Below are 26900 nucleotides of genomic sequence, written 5' to 3'. Positions count from 1 at the left end.
AGAAGGATTTACTGTTATTGGGTAAACATTTAGGCCTTACTATCAAAACTAATTTGAGGAAAGCTGAAATTAGGAATGTAATTATAAGATATTTTGTTGACAATGGCAAATTTGACTCTAGTGCATTAGATAGTATAGAGGAAACAGTCACTTCAGAAATCCAAATTAGACAAATGGAACTTGAACATGAAATGAAAATGAAACAAATAGAGAAAGAAATGAGAGAAAGAGAAATAGAAAAGGAGTTTAGAGAAAAAGAAATTGAGAAAGAATTAAAAGAAAAAGAGAGAGATCAGATGTTAGAGCTAGAGAAGCAAAAAATTCAAGCTGAAACAGAACTTAGAATTAAAGAATTAGAACTAGCTTCTCAAGACAGTTCAAATAATCCAACTTTTAGGGGTTTACAAGGAAACAGAGGTTTTGATGTCAGTAGAAACATTAGGTTAGTTCCTCCTTTTCAAGAGAAAGAAGTTGACAAGTATTTTCTGCATTTTGAGAAAATAGCTGACAGTATGAAATGGCCTGAAGATAAGCTTACAATGCTTCTTCAGAGTGTCTTGATTGGTAAAGCTAGAGACATTTATTCTTCTTTATCTGTAGATGAGATTTCAAATTACCAAGTAGTCAAGAAAGCTATTTTGAAAGCTTATGAGTTAGTTCCTGAGGCTTACCGCCAGAAATTTCGAAACTCGAGAAAGAGAGATGAACAAACTCGTGTAGAATTTGCCAGAGAAAAGGAACAATTATTTAATAGGTGGTGTGATTCTAAAGAAATTGATGAGGATTTCGGTAAATTGAGGCAATTATTGTTGATAGAGGAGTTTAAACGTTGTGTCCACACAAACATAAAAACTCATTTAGATGAGAGAAAAGTTGAAACACTTAGTGAAGCAGCTACAATGGCTGATGATTACGCTCTCACCCACAAAGGCTCATTTGTTAAAAAACAGTTCTCAAGACAAAAACAGTACCACAGGTACTAGTAAATTTGGTCAGCCTAGGAACCCAACCTTTAGTGGCCCTTCTAACGACAAACCTTAATTAGGTGATAAGACTAAGTCTGATTCTAAGACAGATCATAGGGCAGGTGTGGGGTCTCCTTCTGGTCCTGTTTGTAATTACTGCAAGAAAGTAGGGCATGTTATGTCTGAATGTTATTCTCTCCAGCGTAAGGAGCAAAGGCGTAAACAGTCAGTTCAGTTCCTTCTGTGTTAGCTATGTCAAAGCCTAGTCAGAAACTTAGTGATATTGTGGAAGATTCTAAAGTGTCTGTTGAGATTAAGAGCTCAGAGTCTGATAGTGTCTTGGAGAAGTACTCTCCCTTCATTTCTGAAGGTTTTGTTTCACTTACTAGTGATATTACCAACTTGAAACCTGTGAAGATTTTGCGAGATACTGGGGCTTCTCATTCTTTGATATTAGATGGCGTAGTGCCTTTGTCTGAGGAGACCTCATGTGGTAGTAGTGTTTTGCTTCAAGGTGTAGAGTTAGGTTTTGTTAATGTGCCTCTCCATTCTGTTTATTTAAAGTCAGACTTGGTTACTGGGCCTGTCACCATTGGTGTTAGACCGGAACTTCCCATAGAGGGCGTGTCGCTCATTTTAGGCAATGACTTGGCTGGAGAGAAAGTTAGGGTAGATCCCTTAGTGTCCAGTATTCCAGATAAAACAGGTGATGCTGAGACTATTCAACAGGAATTTCCTGGTATTTTCCCTTCTTGTGCTGTAACTCGTTCAATGAGTAAGAAGGTTTCTGATGTTGCAGTAGTTGAGGATCATTATAGTCCAGGGTTAGGTGACACTTTCTTGGCTCATGATATAGAGGATATCGGGAGCAAGTGTGATCTTTTGAGCAATCCTGTAGACTTTGATAGTGATGGAGTTGTTCCTAACAAGGGTACTTCTTTGTCTGACATGATGAGTAAATCATCTTTGTCTAGAGAGGAGCTTATAGTAGAACAGGAAAAAGATCCTGAAATCTCCTTATTGTGTAATCGGGCTTTGAGTGAGGAAGAGGCTGAGAAAGTCCCGGTTTGTTACTTCCGTCAGTCAGGTGTGTTGATGCGCAAGTGGCGCCCCCCTGATGTGTCTCCCGAGGAAGACTGGAAGGTTGTTAATCAAATAGTTGTCCCACCGAGGTATAGGCAAGATATTCTAAGTTTGTCTCATGACGTACCTATGGCAGGGCATTTAGGTGTGACCAAGACTTATAACAGGATCTTAGATCACTTCTTTTGGCCCAAGTTGAAACGGGATGTGGCTGATTTTTGTAGGTCTTGTCATACTTGTCAGGTGGTAGGGAAACCTAATCAGAAAATCCCTGTTGCACCTTTGCATCCCATTCCAGCATATGAGGAACCATTTAGTAGAGTCATTATAGAATGTGTAGGTCCTCTACCCAAAACTAAGTCTGGGAATGAGTATCTTTTAACTATTATGTGTGCTTCCACACGCTTTCCTGAAGCCATTCCACTCAGAAATATTAAGGCCCCTAACATAGTCAAGGCTTTGGTTAAATTCTTTACATTGGTTGGTCTTCCAAAAGCTGTCCAATCGGACCAAGGTTCGAATTTCATGTCTGGTATTTTTCAACAAGTCATGTACCAGCTCCAGATCAAGCAGTATAAGTCTAGTGCTTATCATCCAGAGTCTCAGGGTGCTTTAGAACGTTTTTATCAGACATTGAAGAATATGATGAGATCTTATTGTTTTGAAAACAAAAGAGATTGGGACGAAGGTATACACATGTTGTTGTTTGGCGTTAGAGAATCTGTACAAGAATCTCTTGGCTTCAGTCCCTTTGAACTTGTGTTTGGACATACTGTACGTGGTCCTTTGAAAATTTTGAAAGACAAAATTTTGGACGAAGATTCTAAAGTGAATCTCTTAGAGTATGTGTGTAACTTTAAGCAAAGGTTGACAAGGGCATGTGAATTGGCAAAAGAAAATTTGGCCGTTACTCAAACCAAAATGAAAACATGGTATGATAAAGATGCCCGTGCAAGAAGTTTTGATCCAGGTGACAAAATTTTGGCTCTATTACCAATACCGAGTCAGCCTTTGCAAGCTAGATATTTTGGACCTTATGTTGTTGAGAAACAGGTCGATGATGTTAACTACATTGTACAAACTCCAGGGAGGCGCAAGAAAACTCAATTATGTCATGTTAATATGCTTAAGGAATATGTAGATAGAGAAGAGAGCAAGACCTCTCAACCTATTGCTACTTTGGCCTCTGTACCATCACAAAGTGAAAGTACAGCTGATATTTGTAAATTAGACTTAGATGGTGGTGTACAAGATGTAGGTTTAGACTGTGGTCTTAAGTTACGGAACTCAGATGTGCTCGCGAACTTGGACAAGAAACTATGTCATCTATCAGAAAAGGAACGCAATGAACTGAAAGATTTGATACTTGAGTTTAAACATTTGTTTCCGGATACACCAGGCAAAACAGATGCTATCTATCATGACGTGGATGTAGGTGATGCGCCACCTGTCAAGCAACATCCTTACCGTGTCAATCCTTTGAAAGAAGAACACTTAAAGAAAGAAATTCAATACATGTTGGACAATGATATTATTGAACCAAGCAAAAGTGAATGGAGCTCTCCATGTGTTCTGGTACCAAAGCCAGACAAGACATACCGGTTCTGTACTGACTTCAGAAAAGTAAACTCTGTCTATAAAACAGACTCTTATCCAATTCCAAGGATTGACTCGTGTATTGACAAAGTTGGCAAAGCCAAGTATGTTAGCAAGTTTGACCTGTTGAAAGGATATTGGCAGGTGCCATTAACAGAAAGAGCTAAAGAAGTGTCGGCATTTGTAACCTCACAAGGTTTGTACCAGTACAAAGTTATGCCGTTTGGTATGAAGAATGCCCCGGCAACATTTCAACGTCTTCTTAACAGCGTGATATCAGACCTGGAAGGCTGTGATGGATACATTGATGACGTCATCAACTACCACGACACGTGGGAAGACCATCTACGCGGGATTCGTGAATTCTTCGAAAGACTCACTACCATGAAATTGACTGTAAACTTATTGAAATGTGAATTTTGTCATGCAACTGTTGAATTTTTAGGCCATGTTGTAGGACAGGGGCAGGTTAAACCTGTTCAGGCCAAAGTAGAATCAATTATAGATTTTCCAGCTCCTGGAGGCAAGAGAGAGCTGATGAGGTTTCTTGGTATGGCTGGATACTACAGAAAATTTTGTCAAAATTTCTCTGTTATAGCAGCTCCACTTACTGCTTTGTTAAAGAAAAATGTCAAATTTGTTTGGTCAGACGAATGTAAGTCTGCATTTGAGAAATTGAAAGCCATACTATCAAACTCACCAGTTCTGACTGCTCCAGATTTTAATAAACAGTTTAAACTGTTTGTTGACGCCAGTGATGTAGGTGTTGGTGCTGTTTTGATGCAAGAAGGTACTGAACAAATTGACCATCCAATTTGTTATTTCTCTCGAAAAAGTTTGACAAACACCAGAGAAATTATTCCACCATTGAGAAAGAATGTTTAGCGTTGATTTTGGCCTTGAACCCATTTGATGTGTATCTCTGCACTACAGTTGTGCCTGTGTTGGTCTTCACCGACCACAACCCTTTGACATTCATTGGGAAAAATGAAAAACAAAAACCAAAGAATTCTCAGGTGGAGTTTGACTTTGCAAGAATACAATCTTGACATCAAACATATCAAAGGGAAAGACAATATTCTAGCAGATGCTTTATCAAGGATTTAAATATTACTTGATATGTCAAGAAAGTTTCCTTTTCAAGAAAACTTTCTTTTCTTTAAGGAGGGGTGTGTTATGTATGACACTAAATACATGTAGTTATGAGATAAGGCAGATAACTCCTATAGCTTTTTTTATCAATACATCCTATGAAGGTCATATCATTGAACTAGGTTATAGAACTTTCTAGAATATAATCATGTATAAACAAATATGTTTGTAAACATGTTGATTTTAAGTAGAGATCTAGAATGATCTATTTCCAGAAAGTTATGTGTGTTTATTTGTTTACTGCTTTTAGTTAGATATTTCTAGAAGTAGAAGGTTCTCCAATATTCTTGAATTAGGGTTAAGCTATATATACTCCAGCTGTCCACGGCTAATCAGAACTGTAATGAGACCTGTAATGAGACGTATCAAGAATTGTACAGTGCCATATTAGATTCTATTGGAAGAGCTATTGTGACTTTATCTGTGGATTATTACAACACTTTGTGTGGATTTATTCATATTGCCTGGAACTTTACAAATCATCGGTGGACATTCAATTTCCTTGTGGATTTGTGATTATTGTGAATTTGAAACCTGGAAGGATCAAGGATTATACCAGGACATTGGCATACAGATAAGTTACACTTTAAATCATCGTATTACTCTTGTACCACCACCAATTACTTTAGATATTGTAAAACTATCTCTGTATAATATTGTATATATAATTAAATTGTGTTTTGAATTTAGCTGCTGGTTTCTCCTTTCTGTTATTCGTTAATGTAACAATATAAAAAACTTTTTCATAGCTTGTGTGAACATTAGACTTTTTTATCGCTTGTGTAGACAATAGGCTTTTTCATCACTTATGTAGACAATAGGCTCTTTCATCGCTTGTGTAGACAATAGACTTTTTCATCGCTTGTGTGAACAGTAGGCTTATTCATCGCTTGTGTAGACAATAGGTTTTTTCATCGCTTGTGTAGACAATAGGCTTTTTCATCACTTGTGTAGACAATAGAATAGGCTTTTCATCACTTGTGTAGACAATAGGCTTTTTCATCGCTTGTGTAGACAATAGGCTTTTTCATCGCTTGTGTAGACAATAGGCTTTTTCATCACTTGTGTAGACAATAGGCTTTTTCATCACTTGTGTAGACAATAGACTTTTTCATCACTTGTGTAGACAGTAGGCTTTTTCATCGCTTGTGTAGACAATAGACTTTTTCATCACTTGTGTAGACAATAAGCTTTTTCATCACTTATGTAGACAATAGGCTTTTTCATCACTTGTGTAGACAATAGGCTTTTTCATCGCTTGATGTGTGACCAATAGACTTTTTCATCACTTAAGTAGATAATAGACTTTTTCATAGCTTGTGTGAACATTAGACTTTTTCATAGCTTGTGTGAACATTAGATTTTTTCATCGCATGTGTGTGAACATTAGATTTTTTCATCGCTTGTGTGAACATTTGACTTTTTTTCAGTTTTTACAACCAAATCATAATTTACCAAACCGTTAAGTAAAAATGATTTCGAAGATAAAGGAAATTGAATTAATTTCAGTTAGCCGCCGAGATCATTAATAAAGATATACTATATTCAAACTAAATTTATCAGATTTAAATTAACAATTATGGGCTATTGACTTGCATGCGGTGAACATTAGCGTTGTGAATGAGTTTGTTGATGTTTTAAATTAGGCAAGTCAAACAAGCAAAAACCGGGCACCGATCAATATCACTGCCTTCGCTCCAGCTTCTCCCATGATACAAGCCTTGAACAGATTAATTTAATCAGCTTTCCCATCAACAAATGAATTCACCAATGTAAAACATACTTAACTAAAATATTTCACTTTAGATGTTTTAAATATATGGTGATAGAAAGTATTACAGAAAACATGTCCTGGCTTTAGATTGTTATAATTTCTTTATGCAAAAAGGTATAAAGATACAATATAGGAAAATTATGAAAACCAAATTTAATCACCATTAGTTGGAATGAATTAATTTGAAAAATGAATTTCATGATGAAAATATTATAATGTCATTGATGGCATCATCAAAAAACATTGGTATCTTGGTTTTTGTCAAGGTAATTCGATTTACATGCTTACATAACTATTGCAGGGATGAGGTGAAAGAGGTGAATGTTCTATTGGTAAATGTATCTCAAAGTTACACAGAAACTAGAAAGGGTTTTATTGTGCATATATAACAGTTTGAATGTTTTGCAACAGTTGCTTACTGAATAAAGTTGATCTTCATAGCAAATTATTTTTTATAATTTTTATTTTATGTTCCAATCAATTTTATGAGTACATAGACATATATTAACATGCAAATTCACTCACTATCATTCATAAATTATTTTCATTGAAAGATGATTTCGTATATCTATTTTCAACTTGTTAATGAAAAAATTCTAATAACTTGTTATTTCTTTTTGTTGAATTAGTATGAAAAAATGAATGTTACTTGTAGATATATATAGACATAAGTACGTCAGACTGAGACAAACACACAAAAGATTAGGAGGAGATGGATATAGACAGACAGGCATATATAAAACAGATACAAACACGTATACAACCACTATACACGCAAAACACACACACACATCCTTACACACATGTACGTATAGACATATCACACAAATAGAGACAGAAAGACAAATACGTATAGACATATAAAAAAGAGACAGAAAGACAAATACGTATAGACATATACAAATAGAGACAGAAAGACAAATACGTATAGACATATACAAATAGAGACAGAAAGACAAATACGTATAGACATATACAAATAGAGACAGAAAGACAAATACGTATAGACATATACAAATAGAGACAGAAAGACAAATACGTATAGACATATACAAATAGAGACAGAAAGACAAATACGTATATACATATACAAATAGAGACAGAAAGACAAATACGTATAGACATATACATAATAGAGACAGAAAGACAAATACGTATAGACATATACAAATAGAGACAGAAAGACAAATACGTATAGACATATACAAATGGAGACAGAAAGACAAATACGTATAGACATATACAAATAGAGACAGAAAGACAAATACGTATAGACATATACAAATAGAGACAGAAAGACAAATACGTATAGACATATACAAATAGAGACAGAAAGACAAATACGTATAGACATATACAAATAGAGACAGAAAGACAAATACGTATAGACATATCACACAAATAGAGACAGAAAGACAAATACGTATAGACATATACAAATAGAGACAGAAAGACAAATACGTATAGACATATACAAATAGAGACAGAAAGACAAATACGTATAGACATATACAAATAGAGACAGAAAGACAAATACGTATAGACATATACAAATAGAGACAGAAAGACAAATACATATAGACATATACAAAAAGAGACAGAAAGACAAATACGTATAGACATATACAAATAGAGACAGAAAGACAAATACGTATAGACATATACAAATAGAGACAGAAAGACAAATACGTATAGACATATACAAATAGAGACAGAAAGACAAATACGTATAGACATATACAAATAGAGACAGAAAGACAAATACGTATAGACATATACAAATAGAGACAGAAAGACAAATACGTATTGACATATACAAATAGAGACAGAAAGACAAATACGTATAGACATATACAAATAGAGACAGAAAGAAAAATACGTATAGACATATACAAATAGAGACAGAAAGACAAATACGTATAGACATATACAAATAGAGACAGAAAGACAAATACGTATAGACATATACAAATAGAGACAGAAAGACAAATACGTATAGACATATACAAATAGAGACAGAAAGACAAATACGTATAGACATATACAAATAGAGACAGAAAGACAAATACGTATAGACATATACAAATAGAGACAGAAAGACAAACTATACATATACAAATAGAGACATAGACAAATACGTATAGACAGAGACAAAAGACAAATACGTATAGACATATACAAATAGAGACAGAAAGACAAATACGTATAGACATATACAAATAGAGACAGAAAGACAAATACGTATAGACATATACAAATAGAGACAGAAAGACAAATACGTATAGACATATACAAATAGAGACAGAAAGACAAATACGTATAGACATATACAAATAGAGACAGAAAGACAAATACGTATAGACATATACAAATAGAGACAGAAAGACAAATACGTATAGACATATACAAATAGAGACAGAAAGACAAATACGTATAGACATATACAAATAGAGACAGAAAGACAAATACGTATAGACATATACAAATAGAGACAGAAAGACAAATACGTATAGACATATACAAATAGAGACAGAAAGACAAATACGTATAGACATATACAAATAGAGACAGAAAGACAAATACGTATAGACATATACAAATAGAGACAGAAAGACAAATACGTATAGACATATACAAATAGAGACAGAAAGACAAATACGTATAGACATATACAAATAGAGACAGAAAGACAAATACGTATAGACATATACAAATAGAGACAGAAAGATAAATACGTATAGACATATCACACAAATAGAGACAGAAAGACAAATACGTATAGACATATACAAATAGAGACAGAAAGACAAACAAAAAGACAGATATACATTGCACCTTAAAGAGAGACAGAGATTTACAGGACAGATATAAAAGACAAAGGAAAAGAAGAGATGGTGGATGGATCAATTATTAAATAAATATAAACAACTAATAAAAGTAAGTAAGTAAATATTTGTCAAGGCCCAGGAGACGAACCAAGTCAAGATATATAAGGAAGAAAAAGAGAGGAGAAATACCGTAACATTAATTATAATGAAACATTTTTTCCCCATTTTTGCCATTCCATTTGGAATTTCTCTATAAAAGCATTACCTTATGTATAAGCCAAACATCTCTGAAAATATGATAATCTTGTATAGCATTAATAAGGGTAATTAGATTTAAAGATTTCTGAAGGCAACGCATTATATATATATAGTGTTTCACTACCATTCGTATTTCATTATCAATTCTATTATTTACATTTTTGCAAAAGAAGTCTTAAAAGGAAAGGTTCTTCATTGAAATTGAAAGGGATAAAGAGTGTCTAAAAGAGTTTCAAGATTCACAAGAAGAGTTTGCACCTCTTGACATTCCCAAAGTAGATGAGTAATGGTTTTATATTCCGAGTTGCAAAGTGTGCACATAGGCGACTGAACTATAATAGCTTTAAATAAAAAGAATTATTTGCCGAATACTATGATTAACTCTATATTGAAACCCCTGAAATGGAAGCTTTGAAACATTTGTCCAGGGAATGTTACTCAAATCAAAAATTGAATTCCATTTCTTTTATCCTGATGGTACAACATTGTTTTCATACGACTATTATAAAACACTTTAGAACCTTAAAATTTACTAAACCTCTGTTCAAAATATATTGAAATATAAGGTCAACGTATTTCTATTTTAGGAAAGCCTGGATTGCGATTGAATTGTTTTACTGCTGATATAACACTGTGATACTGAAGGAAGTTAGTCATAGCAAATTATTGACTAATATCTAATCTAGAAGACGTTATTAATAACAGTGACGTCATTTCTGAAACTTAAGGTAAGTACTGAATTTTGTTATGTAGAGCAAATTAAACTCATATGTAAAACTGCATTTAAAGATAAAAAGCAATCAAAGCTGTTGGAAGTCCATGTGTGTCCGATCGTAGCATGTTCCTTTCTGGCATTTGGTTTCATTAAACATTGAAATCGGGACAGACCGCTGCAGGGTGCTAATGAAGTAAAATCACTTAACGACAACAGCATGTAGGACTTTTGTGCGTTTAAAAGCAAACTGATCGCCAGAATTTAAACATTGAAGAATACACGCGACAATTTGATCTTATAATAAAAGTGAAATAAAACAGATATTTCTCAATATTCAATATCTTTTATTGACTATTAATTGTTCACATCATCACTGATCAAGTGTCCGGAGAACGACGAATACCCGTTGATTCCACTAATGTGTGTCCCTTTCCCATTAAAATGGCGGACGAAGATGTCGTCATCTTTTGTAGCGTGAACCATCGACACACACATCCCTATCCCTTCATCTCCTGACGCATGCGCACGACACAACACGCCAGCGTTTTTCATTAATACCACATCGACAAAATGTCCTTTAGCCGCTGCTACCGTCAAAACAAACTCGTACACTCCGTTGTAGGGTGTTTTGAAGAGGCCGAAGTTACTGTCGTACGCATGACCCACATTGGTGATTACCCGGTCGAACGCGATCACTTGTTTAGGGCTCATTACAGGGTACACATTTGTCAGTGACGCGTGAAAAACAACCGGCGGTATGACGTGTTCTGTTGTAGTGGGTAGGGTAGTTGTAGTGGGAGTCGTGGTTGTAGTTGGAGTTGTTGTAGTTGTTGTTGGAGTTGTTGTAGTGGTTGTCGGAGTTGTTGGAGTGGTTGTAGTGGTTGTTGGAGTTGTTGTAGTGGTTGGTGTAGTTGTAGTTGTAGCAGGAGTCCTGGTTGTGGATGGAATTGTTTGAGTTGTTGTTGGAGTTGTTAAAGTTATAGTTGAAGTTGAGGATGTCGTTATAGAGTGTGTTGTTGTAAGTGGTTTACTAGGTGTTGGTGTTGTCAGAGGTGTTGTTGGAGCGGTGATGGGGATCGCTGACGACCATAACACTGTTGTTCCATGTGATGGGATTGTTGACGTTGCTGCTGAGACCGTGGCTGTTGCAGTTGTTGTTGATGTTGTTGTTGTTGTTGATGTTGTAGTTGTTGTTGATGTTGTAGTTGAAGATGTTGGCGTTATTGTTGATGTTGTTGTAGTTGAAGGTGTTGTAGTTGTTGATGTTGTTGTAGTTGAAGGTGTTGTAGTTGTTGTTGTTGGTGTAGTAAAGGGACTTGTTTGCGAAAGAAATAGTGAGATCAAACTGTATAGTCGTTGTTTCGCTCTATACCGGACAGATTCATGGTCTTTCCGTGATCGGATATTCTCTTCCGCACCTACAAATATAAAAAGGAATCAAATTAAATAAAAAGGATTGATAGTTATATGTCGAAACATAGTAGAATATAGCTTATGATTTGTCCCAAAAGAAAAGAATAGTCTTCATTATTGTTTTAAGATTTAAGAATTTTAAAATTGGAATTTTTTCAGACACCTCTTCCATTAATCTATACACAGTGTAGGTAACCGTTGTCATTTTTATGAAGAGCGAAGCGGGCGAGTTTGTAACAATTTAAGTAACCATGGTAAACATATACCTTTAAGTTTGTTAGCTAATGGTTTCGTGAATATTTCCCGGCGTGCGTCAGTGATAGTTTGTATATACTCCCCGATCACGCGAAGCCCCTCCTCCAAGTCATTATAGGACTTTTCCAGATCCTCAAGTTTAGCTATGGTGTCGTCACGACTCGCCAACGTACCATGGACACAAAACAATATGACCATGCAATACCATGATGTCTTTGGAAGAAATATCATGTCTATGTGTTAAGATATCACAATATTTTGTCATATAGATAGGGCAAGCCCAAACTGATCTTATCAGGTGATCATGTCAACCACAACACGGTCAACGTCCATTTAGTGACCATACCTTGAGAATCGGGACTTTTGAATCAGTCGATAAACTTCAGTAATTGCTAATACAGTTTACCGGTTTATGACTATATCGACTTAAAAAGTAAAGGTTCACTTGTTTATGATTATATCGACTTAAATAGTAAAATTGTTTTTAGGTAAGTCCATAAAGAACTTGTTAATAGACATAAAGACGGCCCCTATGAACATGAAACGAGGACATTGTTCTGGGAACAAAATCTCACATCACCTCCAAAGCAGGAGCATGAAGAACAAATAAGAACAAAAAATGGCGGCAAATTTAAAATAATGGTTAGCCTTTCGATTCAATTTGAATTTTTTGTCTGTTGCCATGAAGTGTGATTTAAAAGATTAAAAATACTGATGAAAATGTGAATTTATATATCTTTAAGTACTTAAAGATCGTAAAATGCTGTGAAGTTTGTTTATTGACGAATATCCAATGATTTCTTTATATTGACGTAACGTTACCGTACACGTCACTTGTGAAGAAATACGAGAAACTTTGGCTGGCACGAGTGTCACGTATGTATTAGGCATAAAAATATTTACTGATCAGATTACATTAAATAATTGAAATCTATTTTATTGAATCTGAATTATTATTTAAACAATTAACTTTCAATTTAAAAGGGTGTGGTATTTTTCAGGATTGTTATATGTGTATAAAGTGGTGTCTCCTATTCGGTTTCATCTTCAATGTTAAGAAGATCATCTATAAATTGATTAACTGCTTATGTTTCCAAGTTCCCTACTCCGGCCATTGCCATATTTGTTCTTATGTTATGTTCACGTTGTTTAGGCGAGAATTCATGAGAACATGTTCTCGCTCTATCCTCGGATAGGAAAAAGGTTGTCGCCCAAAAACATCCTTTCAGTTTGTCACTACCCAGGTCGCGTATAGCTCTTGCCCGTTGAGTATGTTACACATGTCAGTCACACGTTAACAATCCATATTAGATATATACGAAACGTTTCCACGTTTACGTCAGGCCATTGTTGACATTGTTGATATAATTTTGATATTTTGTTCAAATTTACTTTTTTATTTCAATAAAAACAAGCCTTAGTAGTGAATGGAACACTGAACCTCACGATTATTGTGCGGCGACTCAACCATATGAGGTATACTGAGCCTGATTCTGTGTGGATTTGACCTATACATTATCGCTAATATTTAATTAAAATATTTTATTGACTACATATTTCTCCTGTTTTGGTACGAGTGCATTACTACAACCCACTTTGAAAAAAATAACGCACTTTGAAAGTTTTTAAAAATGAGTAACCAAGTATAATCTATATCCTTTCAACTGATACATACATTGTAGTAGGCACTGCCGATGTGTCAGTAGTCCACATTGTATGTTTACAAGAGTGGATTGATATGTATGTTTTATCATATTGGTATGTGTATTGAAGGAGAGTCTTTGACTAAATTCTTTAGGGAGAAGGGGTAACATATGAGGATAATCCGAACAGAAACAAGGGGCTGATTGTGTGGTATTATTATATTCCTACACAAAACATTGGTTGATCACTCACGTGAGTATTCATTCTTATCAGACAACCAAATTGGAAAGAATAATTGCTTTAGTTTGTCGTGTGTATTGTCAAAATAGTAAAATACAAATTAAATAACAATTTACGTCAAATAACAATATTTGAATCACAAAAGGTGAAAACCAAGCACAACAACATGCTACTTATATTCAATTTTCGACTTTGGTGTGTACTCTTATTTCTAAATATAGTTTATCTCGTTCTTCTTACTTAGAATTGTTTCCAGAGTATCAAATCGAAAAAGTAATGGCTTTAAAAAATTTTTATGTTTCATTGACTATCAAATTATTTGAGCATAGCTTTCATTGTAATATCTTTTTAAAGAATTACATAGATCATTCATATCATTTTAGAATAATTAATTTTTTATTTATTTTCATAGTAAATCAGAATTTCTGATTGACAGATACTTTTTCTTCATACACTATGAAGCAAAAAGTCCGAGAATGGCGCGAAAACCCGACGTTATCATGTTGCGTATTGATGAAAAATGATCCATTGGAAAGTCAATGGAACCGTACATTTAAACGTATTTCATTTTATCAAGTAGTCTGAAAAATTAATTATAAGCATTGATGTAACGATTTTTTTAACTTCATCGGGTTATGAAAATAAATTTTGTTTTTCTTGTATGTATATATGTATGTATGTATGTATGTATGTATGTACATTTATGTATGTATGTATGTATGTATGTAAACTATACCAAGCATGTGTTAATATGCCTTGTCAATATCTGTCTTCATTAAGTCCTACATGTCATAATTATATTTTATTTATACATATGTGATTGCAACTAGTTGTAACCTGTTTACTATAAAGTAAATGCATGAAACTATGACTCATATAAATATATGTATAGATTAATCTACCTTGGTCAATACTTGTGTGCTCTATTAAGGTCTTACATGCCATATTTATATTTCATGTTTGCCTACGAATGATTACAATGCTCCGTATTTACTGTACATAAACTAAATGTATATTGTTTACTATAAAGATAATTTACCTGTGGTATTTCCTAGAATAATCTACACTAGTTAAAGTGAATAGTCGGGCAAAGGAAACCAGTCTAAATGCGTTCTTTGGCTTTCCAAAAGTCATTGTATACCATAATGATGGTCAAGTTCTGCTTACGGTGTCCAGTTTTGACCATTGAAATTTTGGGGAAGCCCCGTGTAAATTTAGCACAGTTCTAAATATAAATTCGCCAAACTCTTTGAAAACGAGGCTGCGTGGAAATGTCAACATGGACACGTGTTTCTCAGTCGTGTCGGTTTCGTTTCGTGTGATAAACCACTAATGCGGTATGCAAATTGTTGTTTTGAGATGATACATTTGATGCAAATGAAGTATTCTTACATTAATGACAATGCTTTGTAATCATTTTTCGATAAAAGCATCTTGTACATGGAAATCGACACAAATATTCGGCCGATGCAGAGATGGGGCCCCGGCAAGGGGCAATTATTGCAGCATCGCATTCGTCGTATTTTACATCAACCGAATCATGAAGGTTAAATACAAATAATCGTAACATAATTTCCCATTTAAAACCACACGAAAACGTTCCATAGAACGTCCATGCATGTAGCTGTCAAAGATGTGAAAATAAATTAGCTCATACATAGATATTTTACAAGTACAATATATGTGTTCAATTATTCGTGTAGTTTTTTGCAGAGATTTAATTAAATTATCTATGTCTCTGGTTGTTTTTTTTGTAAACAATATTTGAGTTCTGGAGAGAGATGACATGAATGTCCAGCTGGAAGGAAAGAAACTTTTATGATGTATATGTATCGTACAATGTATATATGTAAACGTACATTCCATGTAGCTGCTATAGAATTACAACTAGGAAATTCTCTCAAACATTGATAATATTTAATTCTTTACATTCATGTAGGCCTATGCTGTGAGAATTAACACATCATATATATTTCCAGAAAACATATAGGCCTACATGTATGTTACTTTCCTTTTCTGTTGTTTCCTGTTCTTTTTTGTGCTCTGGAGAAAAAGATGATTGAGTTGAAGAAAAGTAATTAATTAAGAGAAATGTGTACCACAGTACTTTGTCTGTAGCCGAGGGGTTCTATACTGTTTTAATAGTCCAGTAATTAATAATTAAATTGAAAATTTCAAAATTAAGATGAAATTGTAAATTCCATTTTTGAATGAAGTGGTTCCCCTCCTTTGAGAGTACACAGTGTGTATACCCTTTTTGGTTTTTAGGAATAATACCTGAATAGGAACCTGAAATAACATGACAATCAATCAGGTATGTGTGTGTTGGGGGGGGGGGGGGGGGGGGGTAAAAGACAGAAGAATCATGAGGTTGGGAAGTTGTAACTTGAGTGGGGGGTTGAAATATAGAAGAAATAGCTACAGATAACTGGAAGTGGAAGGGTGCTTTATCATTGATCTGGTCATTGCATATTTGGGGTTTACATGGCTTTTTTTTTGGTTATTTAGTCTCATTGATTTTGGAGCAACTTTGAATCCATATGGTACTGTATATCTTTCTTTTTTTTCCATGTGTAGCTATTTCTTCTGTATTTCACCCTCCGCCCAAGTCACAACTTCCCAATAGGTACCACTTTTTTTGTTTAGAACTCAAATCAAAGACAGATGTACTTAGTACTACATACTACATTTTAGTCTATGTGTTTGTAATCACTGTTACTACAGTATTAATACATAAATGGTCTATGCACAAGTTACACATAGACAATAAATGTGAAATTTGGTTCAGACAAAAAGATTTTTAACATTTCAGATAACTTGCTAGTTTTATGGTTTTATTTATATGTTGAGTCTACTCTCTTGTAAAGTAGAATTTAGAAATCCTAAGACAATGGTATCTATATTGCTATATGTAAAAAAATCCTTATATTTTAAAAGTAATTGAAAAGCTATCTCACAAGCCCTGACAAACAAATGGGCCGGCATATGGATGCAAGAATTATAATCACTGGATCTAGAGGACTAATATAAACAAATATTTCTACAAAGTTAAACAATGAAAAAGTATTGCATCATAATTTTATTTAATGATTACAGTTGAAAGGAACATTTAATAAATTAATACTGTTTAAATGTTCTGTTCATGATCTTCTAGGTCCATATTGGAAAAGTTTACTTTCAAAAGCACTCATATCAACATTCTTCAGTCTTCATATGATGCTAATTGTATGTATATGTATACATACACTTGTATACAGGTCCAAGGGATGAACTTTCTGTATTCATGTCACTATGCATGCATGGTGCCTGAAAAAAAGAACCAACAATTTTTTATATCTGTTGAATATGACAAAAATTGAAATGATCAATTTCAAATATATATAAATGAATAAATGTAGGTTCATTCTACAGGGTTTTTTTATTTTAGAGAAAACATTTTATAAGTTGTGAATGTGTCACTGATGCATTTGATAGAATCAAATATTGTTTCAAAAAAGATACAAAATTCATTATCTATAGTTCCAACAAAAATTCAGAATAATTATAAATGATACATGGCTGCAGTACATTTCAACTCTGTAAAGTTTGTCATATACACATGAACCAGGTACAGTTGTAATAAATATACAAACACTATTTATTATTATGACCAGAAATAATACTGTATGTGTCCTCCAAATATATCTAAAGAACAAGCTAAAACCTACATGTACATATGTATATGTGTATATCAGAACATATACAATACAATTTTACCAATTAACCTACAATGTAAATCCTATATACAATGTATGTGTATAACACTACCAGAACATGTACAGAACAAAAATTTACAAATTAAAAATCTATAAATATATACATCAGAACTGTATGAATTGACCGGTAGCATAATATTATAGATTAATTGAAACAAATCTTAGCTTGATAATGCACTAGCGGTTACATTCTAACTGTACATGTATTACAACGGTACATTTTATAAATATACAGGGCATTCATTACCCCTAAAGAGGCCCCACGAAAGAACCGCTATTTACCCCAGGGTTACGTTTTACGCGATTGGGGAACAGGTATGAAACATGTGACCATATGTGACCACTCATTTATGAAAAAATACTGCTAGGGACTATTTACATAATGATCAAAATACGAAGACTCACTCACTATCAGCTGAGCAGGGAGTACCGGGTAGTAGGCCTAGGTACGTTCAGTAGCGGTCCGGAGCCGCGTGCTCGTTTGAACTGTTCTCTTCACTATAACAAGTTGTATTAACACTCTCCATGCGTCGTAATGTTTACCGAGTCAGTTGTTGGGATTGTCGCTGCTCCATTGCCTTTCCTTTCGCATTTTAGGTGAGTCAGTTGGTTGTTTTGGCGGAAACCTTTTGGTTCAAAACTACGGTAGCCATGTTTTGTTTACTACGGAGAGTGGTGGATGTTGCGCATGCGTTAAGATTGAACTGCACTCATAGCCGGTCGGGAGGACTTTTAGGATTCCCATAGATATTATTATTTTCTTCGCATGTACAGCGATTTTGACGGAAAGTTTTATTTTTCTAATTCATAAGAAATTATACCGGATATATTAATACCATTTTTACCGATTTTACAGTCACTTGCCCGACTATTCGCTTTAAAGTGAATAGTCGGGCAAAGGAAACCAGTCTAAATGCGTTCTTTGGCCTTCCAAAAGTCATTGTATACCATAATGATGGTCAAGTTCTGCTTACGGTGTCCAGTTTTGACCATTGAAATTTTGGGGAAGCCCCGTGTAAATTTAGCACAGTTCTAAATATAAATTCGCCAAACTCTTTGAAAACGAGGCTGCGTGGAAATGTCAACATGGACATGTGTTTCTCAGTCGTGTCGGTTTCGTTTCGTGTGATAAACCACTAATGCGGTATGCAAATTGTTGTTTTGAGATGATACATTTGATGCAAATGAAGTATTCTTACATTAATGACAATGCTTTGTAATAATTTTTCGATAAAAGCATCTTGTACATGGAAATCGACACAAATATTCGGCCGATGCAGAGATGGGGCCCCGGCAAGGGGCTATTATTGCAGCATCGCATTCGTCGTATTTTACATCAACCGAATCATGAAGGTTAAATACAAATAATCGTAACATAATTTCCCATTTAAAACCACACGAAAACGTTCCATAGAACGTCCATGCATGTAGCTGTCAAAGATGTGAAAATAAATTAGCTCATACATAGATATTTTACAAGTACAATATATGTGTTCAATTATTCGTGTAGTTTTTTGCAGAGATTTAATTAAATTATCTATGTCTCTGGTTGTTTTTTTTTTGTAAACAATATTTGAGTTCTGGAGAGAGATGACATGAATGTCCAGCTGGAAGGAAAGAAACGTTTATGATGTATATGTATCGTACAATGTATATATGTAAACGTACATTCCATGTAGCTGCTATAGAATTACAACTAGGAAATTCTCTCAAACATTGATAATATTTAATTCTTCACATTCATGTAGGCCTATGCTGTGAGAATTAACACATCATATATATTTCCAGAAAACATATAGGCCTACATGTATGTTACTTTCCTTTTCTGTTGTTTCCTGTTCTTTTTTGTGCTCCGGAGAAAAAGATGATTAAGTTGAAGAAAAGTAATTAATTAAGGGAAATGTGTACCACAGTACTTTGTCTGTAGCCGAGGGGTTCTATACTGTTTTAATAGTCCAGTAATTAATAATTAAATTGAAAATTTCAAAATTAAGATGAAATTGTAAATTCCATTTTTGAATGAAGTGGTTCCCCTCCTTTGAGAGTACACAGTGTGTATACCCTTTCTGGTTTTTAGGAATAATACCTGAATAGGAACCTGAAATAACATGACAATCAATCAGGTATGTGTGTGTTGGGGGGTGGGGGTGGGGGTGGGGGGGCTAAAAGACAGAAGAATCATGAGGTTGGGAAGTTGTAACTTGAGTGGGGGGGTTGAAATATAGAAGAAATAGCTACAGATAACTGGAAGTGGAAGGGTGCTTTATCATTGATCTGGTCATTGCATATTTGGGGTTTACATGGCTTTTTTTTTGGTTATTTAGTCTCATTGATTTTGGAGCAACTTTGAATCCATATGGTACTGTATATATCTTTCTTTTTTCCATGTGTAGCTATTTCTTCTGTATTTCACCCTCCGCCCAAGTCACAACTTCCCAATAGGTACCACTTTTTTGTTTAGAACTCAAATCAAAGACAGATGTACTTAGTACTACATACTACATTTTAGTCTATGTGTTTGTAATCACTGTTACTACAGTATTAATACATAAATGGTCTATGCACAAGTTACACATAGACAATAAATGTGAAATTTGGTTCAGACAAAAAGATTTTTAACATTTCAGATAACTTGCTAGTTTTATGGTTTTATTTATATGTTGAGTCTACTCTCTTGTAAAGTAGAATTTAGAAATCCTAAGACAATGGTATCTATATTGCTATATGTAAAAAAAATCCTTATATTTTAAAAGTAATTGAAAAGCTATCTCACAAGCCCTGACAAACAAATGGGCCGGCATATGGATGCAAGAATTATAATCACTGGATCTAGAGGACTAATATAAACAAATATTTCTACAAAGTTAAACAATGAAAAAGTATTGCATCATAATTTTATTTAATGATTACAGTTGAAAGGAACATTTAATAAATTAATACTGTTTAAATGTTCTGTTCATGATCTTCTAGGTCCATATTGGAAAAGTTTACTTTCAAAAGCACTCATATCAACATTCTTCAGTCTTCATATGATGCTAATTGTATGTATATGTATACATACACTTGTATACAGGTCCAAGGGTTGAATTTTCTGTATTCATGTCACTATGCATGCATGGTGCCTGAAAAAAAGAACCAACAATTTTTTATATCTGTTGAATATGACAAAAATTGAAATGATCAATTTCAAATATATATAAATGAATAAATGTAGGTTCATTCTACAGGGTTTTTTTTTATTTTAGAGAAAACATTTTATAAGTTGTGAATGTGTCACTGATGCATTTGATAGAATCAAATATTGTTTCAAAAAAGATACAAAATTCATTATCTATAGTTCCAACAAAAATTCAGAATAATTATAAATGATACATGGCTGCAGTACATTTCAACTCTGTAAAGTTTGTCATATACACATGAACCAGGTACAGTTGTAATAAATATACAAACACTATTTATTATTATGACCAGAAATAATACTGTATGTGTCCTCCAAATATATCTAAAGAACAAGCTAAAACCTACATGTACATATGTATATGTGTATATCAGAACATATACAATACAATTTTACCAATTAACCTACAATGTAAATCCTATATACAATGTATGTGTATAACACTACCAGAACATGTACAGAACAAAAATTTACAAATTAAAAATCTATAAATATATACATCAGAACTGTATGAATTGACCGGTAGCATAATATTATAGATTAATTGAAACAAATCTTAGCTTGATAATGCACTAGCGGTTACATTCTAACTGTACATGTATTACAACGGTACATTTTATAAATATACAGGGCATTCATTACCCCTAAAGAGGCCCCACGAAAGAACCGCTATTTACCCCAGGGTTACGTTTTACGCGATTGGGGAACAGGTATGAAACATGTGACCATATGTGACCACTCATTTATGAAAAAATACTGCTAGGGACTATTTACATAATGATCAAAATACGAAGACTCACTCACTATCAGCTGAGCAGGGAGTACCGGGTAGTAGGCCTAGGTACGTTCAGTAGCGGTCCGGAGCCGCGTGCTCGTTTGAACTGTTCTCTTCACTATAACAAGTTGTATTAACACTCTCCATGCGTCGTAATGTTTACCGAGTCAGTTGTTGGGATTGTCGCTGCTCCATTGCCTTTCCTTTCGCATTTTAGGTGAGTCAGTTGGTTGTTTTGGCGGAAACCTTTTGGTTCAAAACTACGGTAGCCATGTTTTGTTTACTACGGAGAGTGGTGGATGTTGCGCATGCGTTAAGATTGAACTGCACTCATAGCCGGTCGGGAGGACTTTTAGGATTCCCATAGATATTATTATTTTCTTCGCATGTACAGCGATTTTGACGGAAAGTTTTATTTTTCTAATTCATAAGAAATTATACCGGATATATTAATACCATTTTTACCGATTTTACAGTCACTTGCCCGACTATTCGCTTTAACTGTACTCTATAAAGGTCGTAAGCTTAAAGTTTAAAGTTTATTTCTCTATTGTATAAGTGTAATTGTAATGATTATAGTTACTTAAACATGTTAGAATTTGTGTATTTCTACTTATTTGCTTATCTCTAGCTTTCCCTTTTTTGACTACTTTACTTTATAAGATATACGTCTACCACAAATAAGGAGATGGTTTTACATAAGCCTAAAGCTTGTTACCAAATCCTAATGTACATCATTGAATTGTATTCTATATGTATTGTCTTATCTTTGAATAAAATATTGTTTAAATTAAATCCAAAAATCTATATTAAGAATAAGTAAGTCATATGAACATGTTGACTTCTCAACAGAGACAATCCTTAAATAGCGAACAGTGTCCTCCTATAAACAAGTAAACTACGCCTTCATACAGGAATAAAAAGAAATATCCACAACGTCAACATAGGACTGACTTGTTACGTGACTACAAAACACCTCCCAAATCACAAAGTTAATGTAGTCTATTTTTACATTATGACCTATTCTTATCAAATCATCCCTACGTCGTGATCTGTACGTGTCTATTCGCTTGTAGTCCACGTACAGTTGTAGTTGATTATGGTACGTTTACGCATCTTCTTGTAGTTTACCTCTGAGCCTAATGCTCTAATTCTCCAACTTAAGAATCCGTTCCCTATTACTGAAAGAAGAAAGAAATAAGATGGCTTCCAGTGACCTAGGATTAGTATTACAATTTAGAATTCAACACAAACAAAGATACTACGCATTTTCATTTTTTTCTTTTATATTTTAAACAAAACTCATACAACGTGTTCTTATATCTTTATTTAATACATATTGATATTTTACTCTCTGTCTAAATTAGATTACATTACATGCAATATAATGATGCCGTATTTATTTTCAAAACCATTCGTTAATTGTTTTCTAAAAGGCAATCATATGTCTGGCAGAACTTGTTAGTGACAAACTGTCTACCAAAACATAGATGGTCCCCAAAAAGATCATGGGAAAGGACCATGAGGGTATCGCCGAACAAAAGTCACTTCCCCGCTATAATATAATCGAACACTCATGTTAAATGTGTGTTATGAGTGTATTGTAGGTTCCTGTATGGTAGGGTTAAAGCCAGGGAAACCACACTTTTAAAGAAACATTCTCAGTTGCCTTGGATAATAACAAACATTCTAGATTTATAACGAGGGGAAAATGGTATAAAGCTAGTATATTAATAATCCGATATAAAAGGCCAAAATAAATTCAAAGTAAATATTCAGCCACAATAGGGCCTTCTTCAGTCAAAATAACACACTAGATTAATGAATTAGATTTAAAGATTTAAACGTCATAATTAATTTATTAAAAGGATGAATTTTATTGTCTTGGTGTCTCAGTTCAAACCTCCCCGTTTTTATATGAAAACAGAATGGAAGAATAATGAGGATAGTAGAGGAAAAAATTCAAGACGTTACACAGAGTTATTAGAAACATTTCGGTTAGAGTAGGGAATCGTAAGAGAAATGACATCTGTGTCTGGCGTTTCTTTAGGGAATGTTGCAAATAACCGTCCGTGAACTACCAGATGTTACCGTACCTTGGCATTGGGAAATCCATACTTCCTTGTCTGGATAGCGGCGGACAGGAAATCCCCGACCTATATAAAAGGTCATCATCTGATTGGCTGCTAGGATTTCCCTGTTGCGATAACGTATGGCTCTGGCCCACGATTTTAAACAACAGATAAGTCAGATTCCTCCATAATAGTATTGCTAACGTATATCTACTCATGTCTTCGAGTTAGGGCAAATGTCATTAATACATGTACTTTTTTCCGAATTTGGGGATGTCTTTACATTATGAATCTTTTCATGACTATCTTGTTTTCTTTGTTTTCTATTTAAATTTTTTTTACTGCCAATTGGACAATTTCATTAATATTCAGGACATATTTGTTTCTTCTTTCGTTCAAAAGTACTAAAGAAAAGAACAGCTAGGCATAATTCTAAATAAATTCGTGATATGGAACTATTACGATCTTTTAGTGAATTTCTGATCTTCCATAAGCTTATACAGAATAATCGTATGCATTATAGACCTAATATCGTCTTGAGATACGTGTTTATAACAGAGTATTCATGAACTGTTTTCTTGCAATTGGTCATTGTTTATTTGTTTGTTCATTTGGTCATAATGTCTTAGATGATAACGATTAGACTAATAACACCATTCTGTTCGTACATATTAATGAAGATATTTTCAGAACAAAAGACAGAAGGAAAGTTATTACAACTTACAATTATAAAAAAACTTCTCCTACACGTAAAATGCAATGAGACAAACACAACAGAGAGTGGACCTAAACAATATTATTTGACATTAAAACAAAATACTAAATTATATTTGTTATAAAATCAAAATATATTACATTGTACTTGACTTAAAATTCAAGTTTCTGTTATTTCCATACTTTATAAATTGGAAAAAATACATTCGCTCCCAAAACTATTATCACAGCTACATTTTGAATTGAACAAAATAAGGCAAAATTCAGCTGGATGTATCGATATCTTTATATGAGGTAATAAACTAGAGATTTTGCTGCATAATCAGGTGATATTCATTTTTAAACGTTATAAATGAAGTTGATGATCTACTTGCTACATCCAGGGTATTCCTCATTATAACGAGGAGAGGGAGGTATCAAAAATGTTTGATTAGAAAAGGCCTGTAAAGAGGAATTTGCTGTTTGTTCTTAAAACAAACTTGTTAGTATACCGACGTTTGGAGGACGAAGTGAACAGAAATTGTGTAGACTTCTTCTATATCTATCAGAGAGTGCCGCAAGGGCCGTCTTTTAATATGAATTACCAAATTAATAATTTAATTAGAATGACCGATAATAGAAAACCCACGGCATCAAGTATTATATCTCTACGAGTAATGTTCTAACATCTACAGGTTTGTCAGATATTTGTTATGTTTGTAATTTGTCTATGGTCGTTTTATTCAACTTATCATCATGCGTTTAAAAGGTATGAAAACATCTTTGATAAATAATAGACCATAAATTCATATTATGACATAATTATATTGTACTGAATAGAAATGCATGGAAATGTAAAAGAAATAAACTATTGGAGAAAAAAGATGATTGAAACCATTCATTTCGAAAACAATATGGAATACATAAAACTATTTAAAGATGCTCCACCACGACAGAAGATAAATGATATGCATCATTTGAATAACAATTGGTGTTTAATCGAGTATGTATATGCCTAATTAACACAAAAAATAACATAAAATAATTTATTTCGCCTTTGGTGCATGCGCAATCATTATTTCAATCCATATCGGATATAGTGCAACGGAATTTTTTCGGGATGCAACACGAAGTAAAAAAAGAAGCTCAAACTTTTCAATGGTGGTAATGGAATAAAGTAAGTAACTTTTGTAACTGAAGAAAAATACTAAATCGTCCGTTACTATTTTTGATGGTGAAAAAATACCATTTGTCAGCGGTGGAGCATCTTTAAGAAACGCCCGTGGAGTCAATAACGGTTTACTAACTCATTATGAGAAATACATGTCGTAAATATGATAATGATGTTTTATACAGATTCAATGGTTCATCCAGAAAAACACGATTACAATGTATATATAATAAATGTTGTGTAAGAGTTTTCCTGATAACCGTGCTTTATAGCAATGTTTATCAAATCATTAAAATAAATCAAAACCAAATATTCGTTAAAGACAACACAATTACTTTATTAATGTTCACAGTGTAATGACTCATTATGGAGAAAAATATAAGATAATATTTTGTATTTTGGTGAGTAATTTCTTTCTGTTCCGAAAACAAAAGTACACTTATATTATGTCTATATCTTTAAGTAATTTGGCATATATCTATCAAGAGTTACGTATATAAACGTAGAACATTTACAAGGTAAAAGACATAAAAAAAACATTACAAAGACATTTGTGTTTTTGCGGAATCGCCCAGCATCCTAATAAAAATTGAAAAAAACCCATCATAGTTTCATTCCAACCATACTGATTCTACTTATAGAATAAAAAATGTCGATGATACAGTTGGCAATTTGAAGTAAGACAGCAAAGCTCATTCCGTTAGAGCTCAAAATTCTAACCAAGAAAAAAAATCAATGTTTTCTCCTTTTGTCTAGTAATGCGCGTTTGTTTGTCTACTTGGTAATCAAAATTAAACATTAATTTCAATGTTTCGCGTTTCATGTAATTAGAATTACAATGATAGTACACAAAAGAGTTTGGTCTTTTGCTCCTAAGATTCTTTTAATTTCTATTACTAGTTTAGGCCTCATGTTTGTATCTTAACTGCAATGGTCTTCTTTTGACTGGAAATCAATTTTGTATATTCTTTAGTATTCTTGCATATCATGTCTACAAAGGACGATAAATGAGGACTTCCTTTCTTCGTTAGTTCTACATAATTCGCATCATGGTGACGAGATCAAACGGAGGTTTATATCAAATAGTGAAACATGACACTATCCGAATATGCAAAAAAACATCGCAGCCAAAGTAGTTAACTTCGGATCAACTTATCTCATGATTTCGGAATCTTATCGTATCTGATTATTATCTAATCTAATCAAAGTACTCGCAATTTGAAAAAAAAAACACTTAAAATTCTGACATAAAAAATCAAGGATATGAAAAAGAACTACTTTGTCAACAATATCCTTTCGTAATAACAAAATGCCAAAGAACACAAGAAAGATA

The 26900-nt window shown here is 33.6% G+C and overlaps 1 protein-coding gene across 1 annotated transcript; it reads right to left on the bottom strand.

Moving 5' to 3' along the window:
* Positions 1 to 10694: 10694 nt before the first annotated feature.
* LOC138332519 (uncharacterized) lies at positions 10695 to 12285 on the bottom strand. The gene is made up of 2 exons (XM_069280521.1): positions 12051 to 12285; positions 10695 to 11789 (listed from the first exon to the last, which is right to left on the bottom strand). Exons 1-2 carry the CDS (start codon positions 12268 to 12270, stop codon positions 10726 to 10728), a joined length of 1284 nt encoding a protein of 427 aa, XP_069136622.1. The 5' UTR covers positions 12271 to 12285; the 3' UTR covers positions 10695 to 10725.
* Between the last annotated feature and the right edge of the window lie 14615 nt (positions 12286 to 26900).

Source organism: Argopecten irradians, chromosome 10 (genome assembly GCF_041381155.1).
Source record: "Argopecten irradians isolate NY chromosome 10, Ai_NY, whole genome shotgun sequence".
Classification (NCBI taxonomy): Eukaryota; Metazoa; Mollusca; class Bivalvia; order Pectinida; family Pectinidae; genus Argopecten; species Argopecten irradians.
Note: the sequence above shows the minus strand (reverse complement) of the source record. Positions and strands in the feature narration are given on the sequence as shown.